The sequence below is a fragment of the Podarcis gaigeae genome, assembly GCF_964106915.1.
Source record: "Podarcis gaigeae genome assembly, chromosome: 18".
NCBI classification, from domain to species: domain Eukaryota; kingdom Metazoa; phylum Chordata; class Lepidosauria; order Squamata; family Lacertidae; genus Podarcis; species Podarcis gaigeae.
In genome coordinates, this window is record NC_139696.1 from 8,253,308 (window position 1) to 8,268,798 (window position 15,491).

Genomic DNA, 15,491 nt, shown 5'->3' on the forward strand with positions numbered 1-15,491 from the left:
GGAGCACAATTCAAAGTGTTGGTGCTGACCTCTAAAGCCCTAAATGGCCTCAAAGGCCCAGTATACCTGAAGGTGCGGTCTCCACCCCCATCGTTCCGAGGACCTTCTGGTGGTTCCCTCACTGTAAGAAATGAGGTTCCAGGGAACCAGGCAGAGGGCCTTCTCGGTAGTGGCACCTGCCCTGTGGAGCACCTTCCCATCAGATGCCAAGGAGATAAAGAAATACACAACATTTAGAAGACATCTGAAGGCAGCCCTGTATGGGGATGTTTTTAATGGTTGGTGTTTCGTTGTGTTGCTCTGTTGGAAGCCACCCAGAGTGGTTGGGGCAACCCAGTCAGAGGGGCGGGGTACAATAAATTGTTTATTTTTATTTCCTTCCAGGCAACCTTCCATAGGAGGGTGTGGAGCAGGCCCAGGGAGGGGGAGTTCCATGTTAAACTCTGGATGGAGTTAAGCCCTTATTCCATCAAGGGACCCCTGACCATTAGGTCCAGTCGTGGCCGACTCTGGGGTTGCGGCGCTCATCTCGCTTTATTGGCCGAGGGAGCCGGCGTACAGCTTCCGGGTCATGTGGCCAGCAGGACTAAGCCACTTCTGGCGAACCAGAGCAGCACACAGAAACACTGTTTACCTTCCCGCCGGAGCAGTACCTATTTATCTACTTGCACTTTGATGTGCTTTTGAACTGCTAAGTTGGCAGGAGCAGGGACCGAGCAACAGGAGCTCACCCCGTCACGGGGATTCGAACTGCTGACCTACTGATCGGCAAGTCCTAGGCTCTGTGGTTTAACCCATAGTGCCACCCGTGCCCCTTATTCCACCTTATTCTACCCTATTCTAATATACATGACTCCTGCAACAACTTCCTGCCATCTCAAATATCTTTAAAAACAAAGAAAACCAAAAATAATGGCTATTGGAAGTTTTCTGCCTGAACTTTGATAGCGGCTGCTATGTAAACATACATGGAGGGGTGTGTTTTTTGGCAGGGGTACAGACTATGGAAGTAATGTGAAATATCTTTGATTCATCGAGAGCATAATAAAAAAAACGGAGGTTCGTGGGACATAATCCAAGGGAAGAGAGCAAGTGGGAAAAGAAAAATGGTATTAGAATCCTACCTGAGCCAGGCGTTTGGGAAAGAATCACTCTCCAAAAAGGGAAACTTAAATACCAGAAGGCCAGCATGGCGCGAAAGAGACCTCTTTTCCTTCTTCCGATTAGGGCGTGTCGGAATTCAGAGAAGGTTCGTCATTTGAGGCAATGGCATCACAACACAGGAAGGCTCCTGCACAGACTTGTTGAATTCGAAGGCTGCAGCTTGGGCTGGTGATAGTTGAGTTCCAGCTCCTTGCTGCCAATACTGGGCAACTGCGGTGTAGCATTAAAAACATAATGTATGGGGTGTTAGGGGAGGGGATAGTACCTCTGGTGTGTGTGTGGGGGGGCAGTTTGTCCACCTTTGGTCGCTACCCTGCACTCAGCTCTCACCTGTGGCTCCTAGAAGCTGTCAGCAGGTGACAAGCGGCCACAGTCCCAAGAAATGGCCTTGACTGGCCAGCAAAACCAGGTGAGGGCAGCCAATTCTCAGTTCTTCCTAGGAGGTTTAGATTCTAGTATAAGAGGCATCTGAACAAAGTTCCTTTGTAAGAGCATGGCCTGAGCTGGCCAGTTAAGTCCCGCCATTTCTCTTCAAAAGTTGTTTTCTCCTAGTAAAAATGTTTTATGAGCTGCATACTATTTCTGAAGGGACGCGGGTGGCGCTGTGGGTTAAACCACAGAACCTAGGACTTGCTGATCAGAAGGTCAGCGGTTCGAATCCCCACGATGGAGTGATCTAAGGTGAGCTCCCGTTGCTCAGTCCCTGCTCCTGCCAACTTAGCAGTTCGAAAGCACGTCAAAATGCAAATAGATAAATAGGTACCGTTCTGGCGGGAAGGTAAATGGCATTTCCGTGCGCTGCTCTGGTTCACCAGAAGCGGCTTAGTCATGCTGGCCACATGACCCGGAAGCTGTACGACGGCTCCCTCGGCCAGTAAAGCAAGATGAGCGCCGCAACCCCTTCCCGCCGCAGCGGTACCTATTTATCTACTTGCACTTTGAGGTGCTTTCGAACTGCTAGGTTGGCAGGAGCAGGGACCGAGCAACAGGAGCTCACCCCGTCGCGGGGATTCGAACTGCCGACCTTCTGATCGTCAAGTCCTAGGCTCTGTGGTTTAACCCACAGCGCCACACGCATCCCTACATTGTCCAAACCCCTACATTGCAGGAATCTCAACTAAAGCGTTCATGACCGATAGCCATCCACCATCTGATGCCATGCTGCTACCAGACTGGTCCTTTCCCCCCTTCACTTGGTTTGTTGCAGTGTCATCTTCAGATGGATCTCAACAAGCCAGTGTGTGTGTGCTTTGGCTAATGCTGGAGACACAGGCTTGCCTTGCTCTGTTCTGGACCCAAGTAGTATGACTCATGCAACACATTGGCAACTAACATACACACAATAATTACCAAAATAATTATACATTCTTTATCAATCTTCTGAAATATACAAAACCTTGTGCAAAGCCACGGAGACTTACAAACTACCCAACCTAAGATGAACTTACAATGTCTGGTTTCAATGGATTTTTCAAATGCTTAACTCACTCTTTTGTTTTCTTTCTCTTTTTAGGTAAGTTCATGAAGACGAACGCCTCGCAAGACGGAAAACCCGCTAGACGAAAGGGTTTTCCGTTTTGGAGGCGCTTTGCAAAACGAATTTCCCTATGGGCTTGCTTCGCAAGACGAAATGTCTTGCGAGTTCCTGCGGGTCCCCCCCCTTTCCCCCCCTTTTCCTAAGCCGCTAAGCCGCTTATCAGCTGATCCGCTAAAAGCCGCTAATAGCGCTAATCCGCTAAGCCGTCAATGGGCTTGCTTCGCAAGATGAAAAAACCACTATACAAAGAGCCTCACGGAATGGATTAATTTCGTCTTGCGAGGCACCACTGTACCAACAAAGGGCAAGTTTGGTGTTGTTCACAATACAGTGGTACCTCGGGTTACATACACGTCAGGTTGCAGACTCCACTAACCCAGAAATAGTGCTTCAGGTTAAGAGCTTTGCTTCAGGATGAGAACAGAAATCGTGCTCCGGCGGCGCGGCAGCAGCAGGAGGCCCCATTAGCTAAAGTGGTGCTTCAGGTTAAGAACAGTTTCAGGTTAAGTACGGACCTCCGGAACGAATTAAGTACTTAACCCGAGGTACCAATGTACTGAGAGATGCTAGTGAAGTTTTAGACCGGCTGCCGGCGTTTTGCACCCGTTTTGCCCTGGCAGTCCAAGTAATCAAGAGGTCGTTGTTTGCCCCCGATGGGGTCCTTCTATGGGGCAGGCAGGTAGCTCACTCCCAATGCAGATTTCCGGGCTTCTTCAGTGGTCTAAGCTTAAAGCCTTGATACGTATACAGTGGTGCCTCGCAAGACGAAATTAATCCGTTCCGTGAGGCTCTTCGTATAGCGGTTTTTTCGTCTTGCAAAGCAAGCCCATTGACAGCTTAGCGGATTAGCAGTTTAGCGGCTTTTAGCGGATCAGCTGATAAGCGGCTTAGCGGCTTAGGAAAAGGGGGGAAAAGGGGAAAAAAACCCGCAGGAACTCGCAAGACATTTCGTCTTGCAAAGCAAGCCCATAGGGAAATTCGTTTTGCAAAGCGCCTCCAAAACGGAAAACCCTTTCGTCTAGCGGGTTTTCCGTCTTGCGAGGCGTTCGTCTTGCAGGGCACCACTGTATTGATATCCAATTTCATAAAGAATACTGTTTCTTGGCTTAAGCTTAAGAGACTGATTTGCTTAGCAGCCGAGGAGCTCAATATGCCGGTGTGTGTGTGTGCTTTGACGGATGCTGGAGACACAGGCTTGCCTTGCTGTTTTGGACCAAAGCTATGCGGCTTGGGGTTTTCCTGGAAACCTCCTAATGGGGAAAATCTACTGGTGTGTTAATGCTGTGAACCCTTCGACCTTGTGCTCAGGCAGTATATACAAGTAGACAGACAACTTGTGTACAGTATGATTTACTTACATGGTTACAGCTTTGCCCAGGTGGTATGAAGATAAATGATGGAAAGGGAAGGAACTGCTGGAAGAGGTGGTCACGAGATTGTGATAGGAACTTTGAGGTCTTAGATATATGGTAATGTTCATAACCACACGTACATAGATCAGCACAGGAAGGCCAACCTGGAACCATTTTGATTCCTAAACTGAGCAAATGTTTTCTCTGCAAGGTCAAAGTGGAAAAGCCTCCCCATTGTCTTTTCCTTCACAAATCCTGTCTTAAGGGTATGTCTGTGTTTGAATAGGGTGTGAGCCTATGACCTGGCCCAGGAACTAAGTATTTATCATTACAAAAGACTGGCCAGGCTCCCCAGGCAATCCAGTCAAGTAACCTGTCAGACAGGAGATAAACAAGTCCAAGAGAAAAACAACATTTAAATTTCTGTTTAGACCGCCTTTTCTGTGATGTAGGTATGATGTATCTGGGGGTGGTCTTAGGTTACACCCATTCTGTGATGTATATATGCTGTTTCTAAGGGTGGTCTTGATCTACAGGGTGGCAATTTCAAAAGTCTTTATAAGGCCTTGCACGCCATTTTTCTGGGTTCCTCTTCTCCTGCGGGTGAGGGGAGCACCCTGTTGCAACAGTTCAATAAAGATCAGGCTTACTAGCTGCTTTGCTTCTCAATATTCTCTGGTTGGCCTCTGTTATTTTCTCCTACCAATAGGGAACCTATGTAAGGACTCTATATGGGCTCTTGGATACCCCGTAAGGGAAAAGGGCAATTTTTGTTTACAAGATCTCCTGAGTTTCTTATGACCTGTCTGGAACCCTGTAAGAAAGGCTTTAAAAAGCTCTCTCCCTGTGCTGTTTTCCGGGTAAGGAAAGGTTTTTGAGCTCTCCGCCTTGCTTACTGGGCTTTGGGAAGATTGCGTGAGGCCTCTGGAAAGCTTTCACAGCTTCCCAGAGGTCTTGCACGACCTCTCCAGAGCCTATTAAGATAGGGGCGGTTCCAGGGGGTCTTATTGACTTTGTGTCAGCCTCCACTGACCTTCATTCTGTTCTTTCTTATTTTTTCTGTCATATGTTCTTTACTGTGTTTTTTAGCTCTGTTGGATTATGTTGCTTTTTATTGTATTTCTTTTCTGTTTTGTTTGATTGTAATATATGTTTTATTATATAAAATCAAAATAAATATCTTTAAAAAAATAAAATAAAGCAAGGTGCGTTCAAGGTGCATCCAATCAAGCTTGTGGGGCTGGCGGTGGGGTGAAGCGCTGCTTTCCCCCACCGCCAGCCTCAGAGATCCCTGAAGCCTTTGGAGCACAGCGCCCCACTGCCCCGTAGAGGCTGTGCTCCAAAGGCTTCAGGGATCTCTGACGGCTGCGTGCAAAGGAAGGCTGTTCCCAAGCCAGAACAGCCAACCCCAAGCTAGAAGAGACGGAGCCCTCCGTCTCGCTGTTCTGGCTTGGGAACAGCCTTCCTTTGCACGCAGCCGTCCCCAAGCTAGAAGAGCGAGACAGAGCCCTCTGTCTCGCTGTTCTGGCTTGGGAACAGCCTTGCTAGCCTCTGCAGGACAGCGGGGTGAAGGCTGTTCTGGCTTTGGGCTTAGCCGCACAGCCTGCATTTGCTCTATAGGACGCAAATATATTTCCCCTTAAATTTTGGAGGGGAAAAAGTGCGTCCTATAGAGTGAAAAATACGGTAAATAAAAGCACACATTCTACTCATGTGAAAACACCAGGCAGGCCCCACTAATAACCCAGAGATGCCTTTTAAATAAAAGCACACATTCTACTCACGTAAAAACACCAGGCAGGCCCCACTAAATAACCCAGAGATGCATTTTAAATACTCATGTAAAAACATGCTGATTCCCAGACCGTCCGCAGGCCAGATTGAGAAGGCGATTGGGCCAGATCCGACCCCCGGGCCTTAGTTTTCCTACCCATGGCTTAAACTGTGACACCACCACCACCAGCAGTGGGGAGGTGAGCACCGGCCCAACAGCACAAGTGTCAGATTGGTGCCACTGCTTAGCCTACAGAGCACAGATTTCTCCACAGCCTGGCTGCTCCGGCTCCAGGTGTCAGCCAGGTGAGCAATGCTACCTCCCCCAGCTGCACCTGACTGCCTCTCTCTCTCTGCCCCTGTAGAAACCTCTGACCAGTGTCGGGGATTTTGCTTCTGGCCCTGACCGACGTGTGACCTTTGGAAGGTTGCCCACGAAGGACTGCGGCCCTGGAGGTGGAACATATTTGCCACCCTCTACTGTACATGCTTCTCTGGCATGTTTTATGTATTGTTATAGGATTGGGGTTTGGGCTTGGTGTCCGAGGGTCACTCCGCCTCCCCCCCCCAAACCTGTCCCCAAATCTACCCAAACTGGTCTTTTCCTTACATGCCAAGCAGGAGAAACATGTCAGTTTTTGCAGACACACTGGGTTGTATTCCAACATGAGCCGTACTCAAGAGTAAGCATTAAAATGTGACTTAGGTCTACCAATTACAATGGGTACTCAGAAAAGAACCACTGAAATGAATGGATTTGAGCTAGTTGTGCTGATCAATTTCCATGGGTCTACTCTGGGAAGGAGTAACACTGGACACTGTCTTCAACTTTATATAGAGGTTTGCGCTTCGGGAAGATCCTGCTTTAGACAAGCTCCACACGTCCCAAATTGAAATACTTTATTGTCACTTGTACAACTTGTATACAGTGAGATTACACGAGCACCCCCCACTCAGCTTAAGTCTTAATTCCCCTCGTTTACTGACGCACACCCACCAAACCCCAAAGTCAGTTGCCCTGTTGTTATCTTTTCAATCAGCAGCCTAACAGCCCTCGGATAGAAGCTGTTGGTACGACTAATCATGCTTCTATATCTTCTGCCTGAAGGCAGGAGATCAAGAAAGTGCCGGCCAGGGTGTGAATCATCCCTGAGAATTTTCTTCACTCTTCTTCCGCTATTTCATCCAGTGGCTTTACGGGACAGCCCATAGTATCTTGTGCTGTATTCACCACCCTCTGTAGGCACTTCCTATCAGATGATGTCAAAGCAGCGTACCACACATGATGCAGTATGAGGACACTTACCCAAAGCAGCTCACTTGAATCTGAAGCACACCACTACTGTGTATGCGTTCAAAATTATTGCCTGCTGAACATGTCACCAGATAAGCAATATATAAGACTTGTTACTCAACAGAAGATCTATTCCCAGTTCCATCAGGAGCAAAAAACTGATTTCAAATTTAAGACAGCTCCATTCACCTTCCTATTCTCTAACTTTGATTGCAATTCCAACATCCCTCCTCAAAATATGTGATTTTGGGGGGGAAACCAAGATCATGAAAAAGACTTCCAAAAAAAGCAGCTGTCACGTAATTGTAAACTGGGTTTATTTATTTATTTATTTATTTATTTATAGAAAATGGAATGCCCCGTAAAAGAAACATTTTCTTTTAATGAGGGGGTGGGGAGAGGAGGGCAAGTTTGCGTGTGTGTGCGGAGGAGGGGGGGGGGTCACATACAGAAAATACACGTTACCAAAAAACCCGAATGGCTTTTGTTTCTTTCACATATTGAGCTATGAAGTAAAACAATGAAGGTTAACTTAAAAGTCACAGTCAGTGGTACACTGGGGGTGGGGAGGAGTAGCAGTAGTGTGTGTGTGTGTTCCCCCCCCCCCATCTGTTGCCATTTGTACAGTTAAAAAAACAACAACGCTGGAACATTCAGTAGCGGCGGCTGAAGCGAGGGTCGACAGGCCTGCTTCCTCTGTCTTGTCCCGAGAAGCCTTCTCCTTGTGACTCTTCGCTGTGAGATGCCGGCGCTGGCGGGGCACTTGGCAAGAATCCTCCCCGCCTAAGGAAGGGATCACAAACCAACATAAAACAAACAAAAGTTTTTAAAAACTAAGTTGGAAACGGAGCTGTTGGACTCTAAAGGTAACAAATTTGTCTAAAATGTATAATTTATTACTGGAATGGCATACAAAGGATGAACAAGTTAAATCTGTGATGACAGACTGGGCAAGAGATGTGGGACGCAACATAATGTTTGAAGACTGGGAAAGATTGTGGAAGAAAGGGGTCAAGTTCACAGCATGTACGGTGTCAAAGGAAAATATTATGGAAAATGATGTAGAGGTTTCCTGAATGCATGTAAAGTGGAGGTTTCCTGTGCAGAACGGCTGGCGCCGCTAGAGGGCAGGCGTTCTCTGGCTGAAGAGGCGGCTTTCTTGTGTTCCCCCCCCCCCAAAAAAAAGCGAGAATAAAAGGTGAAGGCTGGCGGGCCTTGTGTTTGACACCCGTGAACTAGGGGGATTCGAGAAAGTCACTTAACAATGTCACTAAGATTGGTTTAAATACGGTTAAGATTTTTGTTTAAATTTTTGGAAAATCAATTAAAAAAACTGGGGAACAAACAAACAAACAAAAGTTTTTGCATATTGCCTTGCATGTCAGTCTGCCAGGACTCAAATCTGCAGCGGGGTCCTGAAGCTTTGGGGGTTGTGTGGGAGGGGTCCATTTGAGCCATAGCTGTCAACTTACAGATTTGAAAATAAGGGACCAGCAGCCTCGAAAATAAGGGATCAGCAGCCAAAATAAGGGATTTTCCAAGCACAGGTATGTTCAACTTGAGCCCCTCCGAGCCAAAGGCAGAAAGCCCAGCCAGCAGCCAAACGAAGCCTCAAGAGGTGGTTCCCACAGCGCAGCAACCCGGCAAAGGGGATGCAGCAAGGAAAACCACCGTCACCTCTCCGCTGGGAAGCGCTGAGCAAAGGTGAGTCCCCAGGCAACGCGGCCGATTTGATCGGCACAAGGCATGCAAGCTCCACCCCCCCAGTCGTTCTTAGACTCCTTATTGGGTGAGCAACGCAGCCAAGCAACACAGCTGGAGCCTCCCTCCTCCCTGGCCGGCAGGGAGGGAGGGAGAGGAGCTGCTTCCTATGAACCCCGGGAAATTTAAGGGACATCATCAATAAGGGACAGCAGCGAGACACAGGGCTGGGATAAGGGACTTTCCCGCCAAATAAGGGATGGTTGACAGCTATGATTTGAGCACCAGGTGCAGGGAAAGTGGCAAGGAAACTCTTGCCCTCGTGAGCAAGACTGGGTCAAACACTTAACAGCGTAAGATGAACCTTCTGGATCAAGCCAATGGGCCCATCTAGTCCAGCCTCCTGTTCTCAGAGGCCGACCAGACGCCTGTGGGAAACCTGCAAACATGAATCGAGCCCTTTCTTCCCTACTGCAGTTTCCCAAACCTGGAAATCAAGTTTTTGACCTGTGCTTGTGCACAATATTTTTCTTTTCTTTAAATAAAGGTGTGATAAGCCAAGGTGAACATGAAAGTTAAAACTGAACTTTTTTAAAAAAGAAAAGAAAGCAACACTGTGGAACTCGAAAGGAGCAAGAGCAGCAATGGGGCTGTGGGTTTGTTTGGCCTTGCTGGAGGAGGAGGTTATGCAACAAGAACTGTCAACTAGATAACGCTCAGACAGAACAGGAAACTAAATGGCAGTGGCTTCTCTAGTGCTACCAGACCTCACAGGATGTGTGTGTAAGGCAGCAATTAGGTAACGCAATGCCAAAAAACAGTCACTCTTATTAGTGAAGCCGGGAGGTAGATTTGGAAAGAGTTGTTCTGAGATCGGGGCGGGGAGAGAAGTTGGATGCAACACAGAACAAGAGTTGCTTTATTACAGTGGTGCCCCACAAGACGAATGCCTCGCAAGACGGAAAACCCGCTAGACGAAAGGGTTTTCCGTTTTGGAGGCGCTTCGCAAAACGAATTTCCCTATGGGCTTGCTTTGCAAGACGAAAATGTCTTGCGAGTTCCTGCGGGTTTTTTCCCCTCACCCCTTTTCTAAGCCGCTAAGCCGCTTATCAGCTGATCCGCTAATAGCGCTAATCCGCTAATGGGCTTGCTTTGCAAGACGAAAAAACCGCAAGACGAAGAGACTCGCAGAACGGATTCTTTTCGTCTTGCGAGGCACCACTGTACTTACTTTAATTTTTTTAATTGGTTTTTTTAAAAACTTGTTTTAACCAATCATTTTATTATTATTATTATTATTATTATTATTATTAAAACCTGATTTGAGGGTTTTTGTTTTACAATCAAGCTGTGTGTAAGTCTCTTGAGTCCCTGTCAGGGGAAAAGGCAGGGTATATATAAATCTAGAACAGTAATAATAACAACAACAATTATTAATTTTACGAAGTAAGTAATTCTGAAGGAAAGGCTGAAAGAGGGTTCTTACCCAGACATTCCGCCTCGATGAAAGATGTGGCCACGCCTCCCTCTGCCCCCACCTGGGGAAAAACCAAGAGGAAGTTTAAGGGCAGGGCACACTAAATACATCTGAGATGCTCTCAGCCTAGTTTATCACGTTTTTCTCCCTTGAACTACAGCAAAAAAGCCAAAAAAAGCCCCCCCCCCCGAACTTTGAAAGCAGAGTGATTGTGAGCCTGCAAGGCTAAAGTGTCCTGGTGGTACGGTACCCCTATCGAGTAGGGCAATAAATGTTTCGATTTTACAGAGCAGGAACTGAGGCAAAGACAGCAGCTTGGCAAATTTCACAGGATTCCAAGTAACAACAAATATGCCCTGCTGCTCAGCGTCTCCCAACCTTTTGAAGCCCATTTGCCCCTTTAGCCAACATAAAAATCCCACGTCCCCCTTAAAACTTAGCTCCTCTTAAGTATTTTATTTCAGTTTTCGGATGGATTGAAATTTTGCGACTTTTAATTTTTCTTACTTCTGCAGTACATGTTTTTGGAAACACTCTCCCCAATTTTCAGATATCCTCCCTGGTGGAGAAACACTGCTTCTCTCTTCCACCCTTTCCCTTGTCTATCTAACAGGCTCTTCACACAAGTACCCACCACTGGGCCTACTGAAGGACACAACCAACTTGGGTCCACTGATTTCTATGCGGCTACTTTTGAGTAGAGCTTAGCATCAGCATCCCTGGGGGCGGGGAGAGAGAACCCAACAGCTGAACAGGAAGAGAGTTACCTCGCCACCGATCATGATCTCGCCCCATCGCACCCCCAGTGTTGCTCTGCCAGGAGCGATCTTCGAATTTTCTACCATGATCCCCCCAGTCACGCCCATCTCTGGAAAAAAAAAAAGAAGTGCAAGGTTTACTTAATTTTAAAGACACCTTTTTTATCTACCTGCAGAAGAAACATTTAAATCCCTTCAAAACACACACAGACAAATATTTTGTATTCTCAACTTTGATAGCTATATTTCCTGAAAGTTTCTTTCTTTCTTTCTCTCTCTCTGGGTCATGATAGAAAAATGGAGCCTCTGTGTTCCACCACTGAATACCAGATTTTGGGGACAGGCACTGGAGGACAGCATTGCTGTTGTGGCATGCTTGGGATACTTTTTGGGAATACCATAGCCGGCAGAGGTTGGAAATGGGATGCAGGGACTAGGTGGACCCTCGCTCCATCAAGACAGAGGTGACTGGAGTAGCGTCTGTGGGTCTGCTGCTGCCTCCTAGGCAGCCCACAAAAGATTTCTCTGGGTATCCCATCCAAAATGAGAGGCCCTTTTGCAATTCCTGCTCAGTTCCTGTCTGCACTGGCTTGGCCTCTCCTATACCAAACACACACATTGAAACAAGCCCAAGTTTCAATGCATGCCAGGACTGGATGCCCCCTCTCCCATCTGTTCCGAACAGTGGAGAGAAGAAAACAGCTTCTCTATGTGAGTGAGTTAGTGGCCGATGCAGGGGCCTCCCTGTCCCCATTTAACGGGACAGCTGATGGGGCAAGGGCAGCGCTTATTTCCCCCCCAGCCAGAACTCAGTTCCGGCACCTGTCAGGTAGGCGCCAGTGCCGTTGTAAGAGAACAAGGGAGACGTCCATGGAGAGTTCTGCACCAGGTAAATGCATGCCAACACCATTTCATAGTTCAGTTCACTTTGCTGCTCTTTTAGATGTGGCAGCCCCCACTCTAGCCATTTTGTGACTGGCACCCACGCCACCCTCTCAAAATTCAAAATGTGCCTCCTGGCCCTGCTGCTGTAAGGCAGTTTTTAATGTCCTTAGGTAAGATCATGGAAATCAAATTCTATTATGACAGCTCAGAGTCTCCAGCTGCTGCAGGATCTTGCACCTCTTCGTTCGGAAGGTGCTTGGGCAGAATGTATCAAAGCTCCAAAACGGTCTCTCCCTGCTTCCTTCTGGGCTCACTTCAGTGTGCTGATGACCTCTAAAGCTTTAAAGCAGCCCCGAAGCCTTCATGTTCTGCCACAATGAAGGCTCCACGCAAGTTTCCACTTAGGCTGAGTCAGGACTGCCACAGAGTGACATTCCTGGTGGCTGACCTCCTCAGCTGCAGAATACACTTTCTTCAGCAACTCGCCAAAGAGCAAGTCTTGAGTGTCTTCTCAAGGTGGAATAAAAGCAAGGCTTTTAATTAGTTAATCAACTTAAAAAAAACAAACCAAAAAACAAACACCTTACGCCGCCGTGGCCTTTTTTTTTTTTAACAGATACAAGTACTTAAAAAAGAAAAATGCAGGTGGCAAGCATTATCTTGAAAAACACCCTCCCTTTAGGATCGAACCCTCTAAGATTGCCTGTTATGTCAGCAGGAGTAATCTAAAAAAACAAGACTGCTTTTTGTTTCAAATGCAGATTGGTAATGAAGATTGGTAATATTTCTTTTTCTTTTAAAGCTGATTGCATTTTCAGCAACATTATTTACCCAACCTCTTATTCCTGCATTGCATGGAGTTGCCTTGGGTCTAGACCAGTGGTTCTCAACCTTTCTTTGGCCATGCCTCACCTAAGCACCTCTAAAATCCTGATGCACTGCACCCCCCCCCCCCGTGACACAGAATTCTTATTATTCAAAAAGTGAACTATTCATGTGGAGGGAGCCTAAAAGGCCATTAACTGTTAATAACTCATTCTCAAACTGCCCCCCCCTTAAAAATAAAAATCGCCCCCCTGTGGGACATGTGCCCCATGTTGGGAACCACGGGTCTAGACCTTTCGAACTCTGCAATTCTATGATTATTCTGCCCTGCTGAAAACACACTCCTCTTGGGCGACAAAAGTATTAAGAAAAACAGTTAAGCTGCTCCATATATGCAAGGACACCAAGACTTAAGCGCTGGTGTGGCGGCGGCTGCTCCACCAACACCTGAGTACACTCACCGGGAATGTGGGGTTATCCCCCGTCCCTCGCTCAAGCGCCTGTCAGACCCATAGCTGCTCCAGCCATCCCGTGAGTGGCGTTCTGGTCCCCCATGGTGGTCATCTGTGTGATGCTGCAGGAGCAGAGACAGGAAATGGTGTCATGCACTCGAAGAAAGCAAGCAGCTTTTAGTCTTACCGTATTTTTCGCCCTACAGGATGCACTTTTCCCCCTCCAGAAATGAAGGAGAAATGTGTGTGCATCCTATGGGGCGAATTCAGGCTTTCACTGTAGCCTGCAGAGCAAGAGGGCTCGGTGCGCCCCAGGCTTCGGGCAGATATCCGCAAGCCTGGGGAGACCGGCGCGACTTCCCACTGGGCTCCCTAGTCTTGTGGAAGGCAGCCTGTTCTGGGGGCTGGGGAAGCTCAGGCCTCCTCCGCCCCAGCCCCGCTGCCTGTGGGGGGAAATATTTTTTTTCTTTATTTCCCCCCCAAAAAAACTAGGTGCGCCCTATGGGGCAAAAAAAAAAACGGTAAGTGGTTTTGTATTACCAGGCTCACAACCAACGCAGCTCACCTGTCCGTCTCGCTCTCCCATTATTCCTCGCGACCCTTCTCTCCTGGAAAGAACAATATAATCGCCATCAGGCTCAAGGTTAAAGGAGCACCGGCAACCTGTTCCTCTTGGATAGAGGAAGAAATTCATGTTACGCTCACTCAACTGCCACATTTGCTTAAGGATAGAATCCATATTTATCCTAGGGTGCAGAAACTGTACGCCACCCCCAGCTGACTTGAACTCCTTTCAGCCCCAAAAGTCAAGGTCAGGGGTTATAAGAATTGTCGCCTAGTGGCACCTGAAGAGTCCTCTTCCCAGATTTATATACTGCTTTTTAAATCCAAGGCTGGTTCCCAAAGCAGCTTACTGTTACAATACACAGAAAGCTGAAAAGAGGTGTGTGGATTCTCCAGCAGGTGGTGAGAAGGCTCTCTCTTCCAGAGGAGTTACAGGTAGACTGATATGGCATCTCAGTGTAGGCTTGTTAGAGCCACCCAGTCTGCAAAGTAGCAGGTCCTCGCCTCCCTTCGCCACAGAAGGCATTTTGCCAGGGAACACTGACTCATTTTGGAGGTGCCCAAATAAATCCCACACCTTTTAACTAGGATGCCCTAGGTAGGAACGACACTGTATTTTTCACGTCTCCCCTGCCCCAGACTTTCCTTCCCAGAAATTTCTGCCTGGGTAAAACACAATTCAGAAAATGAGCTGTATAACCTGCTCAGGGAATTTTTGCTGTTGAAGGCATATGTAAAGGTAAAGGGACCCCTGACCGTTAGGTCCAGTCGTAACCGACTGGGGTTGTGGCTCTCATCTCACTTTATTGGCTGAGGGATCCGGCGTACAGCTTCCGGGTCATGTGGCCAGCAGGACTAAGCCACTTCTGGAGAACCAGAGCAGCGCACGGAAACGCCGTTTACCTTCCCGCTGGAGTGGTACCTATTTATCTACTTGCACTTTGACGTGCTTTCGAACTGCTAGGTTGGCAGGAGCAGGGACCGAGCAACGGGAGCTCACCCTGTTGCGAGGATTCGAACTGCCGACCTTCTGATCGGCAAGTCCTAGGCTCTGTGGTTTAACCCACAGCGTCACCCGCTGAAGGCATATAAATTATTATAAATAAGCATCTCCCCCAAAGCTCATCACTCTGCTGGCTCACCTGTCCAGGGAATGGTCTTGGTACCGCCCACGATCCCTGTGATCAAAGTCATGGAACCGGTCCTGGCGGCTGAAATCCGAGCGATGGCGGTCATCCAACGCCATCCGCTTTGCCTCTGGCCAATATGGTTCGTCTCTCCTGCAGGGGGGCAGGAAGGAGGTAGAGGAAGAGGTCAAGACAGGAGATTTCTGGCCACTCTGTGTTCTTCATATATCAACACGACAAAAAAGATCGAAGGAAATAAAGACATCCCAAGGATAATAAAATGGCTTTTGATAAAGAAGAGATTACCATATTCTGCCCCTCAATCACTAAAGTACATATAATATAATTCACTTAACTGAATGCTTTAACTCAGGGGTAGCTAATGTGGCCCCCTTAAGATGTTGTCTCAACTTCCATCAACCCCAGCCACCATGGCTGACAGCTAGGGATGATGCGAGATGTAGTCCAACAGCACCTGGAGGGCACTGCACTGGCTACTCCCTGCTTTAATCTAAATTAAGCCCCCAAGTATTCGCCTCCTCCGAATCCTTTGTTATTTGTTTCATCAGGCTATGCAACGGT

General features: G+C 47.7%; 2 protein-coding genes across 3 annotated transcripts in view; both read right to left on the reverse strand.

Moving 5' to 3' along the window:
- The window catches only part of LOC310835589 (disintegrin and metalloproteinase domain-containing protein 10-like), a 38,292-nt gene extending 37,081 nt beyond the window's left edge, over window positions 1-1,211 (reverse strand). The window contains 1 exon segment of the mRNA XM_083720353.1: window positions 1,125-1,211. Within this exon segment, the coding sequence (XP_083576479.1) occupies window positions 1,125-1,191 (67 nt within the window). The 5' untranslated portion in view covers window positions 1,192-1,211.
- Window positions 1,212-7,720: 6,509 nt separating this feature from the next.
- LOC310835560 (scaffold attachment factor B1-like) overlaps window positions 7,721-15,491 on the reverse strand; it is a 36,445-nt gene continuing 28,674 nt past the window's right edge. Inside the window, exons 16-21 of one of the 2 annotated variants that reach the window (XR_014559705.1) lie at window positions 14,925-15,062; window positions 13,739-13,826; window positions 13,228-13,400; window positions 11,066-11,166; window positions 10,308-10,359; window positions 7,721-7,903 (exon numbers count right to left, since the gene is read on the reverse strand). Coding sequence is in view for 1 of the 2 variants with exons in the window: in XM_083720280.1 (XP_083576406.1) it covers window positions 7,774-7,903; window positions 10,308-10,359; window positions 11,066-11,166; window positions 13,228-13,340; window positions 13,784-13,826; window positions 14,925-15,062 (577 nt within the window). In the remaining variant the exon portion in view is untranslated. The remainder of the gene's footprint in view (window positions 7,904-10,307; window positions 10,360-11,065; window positions 11,167-13,227; window positions 13,401-13,738; window positions 13,827-14,924; window positions 15,063-15,491) is intronic. The other variant, XM_083720280.1, reaches the window with a different exon arrangement.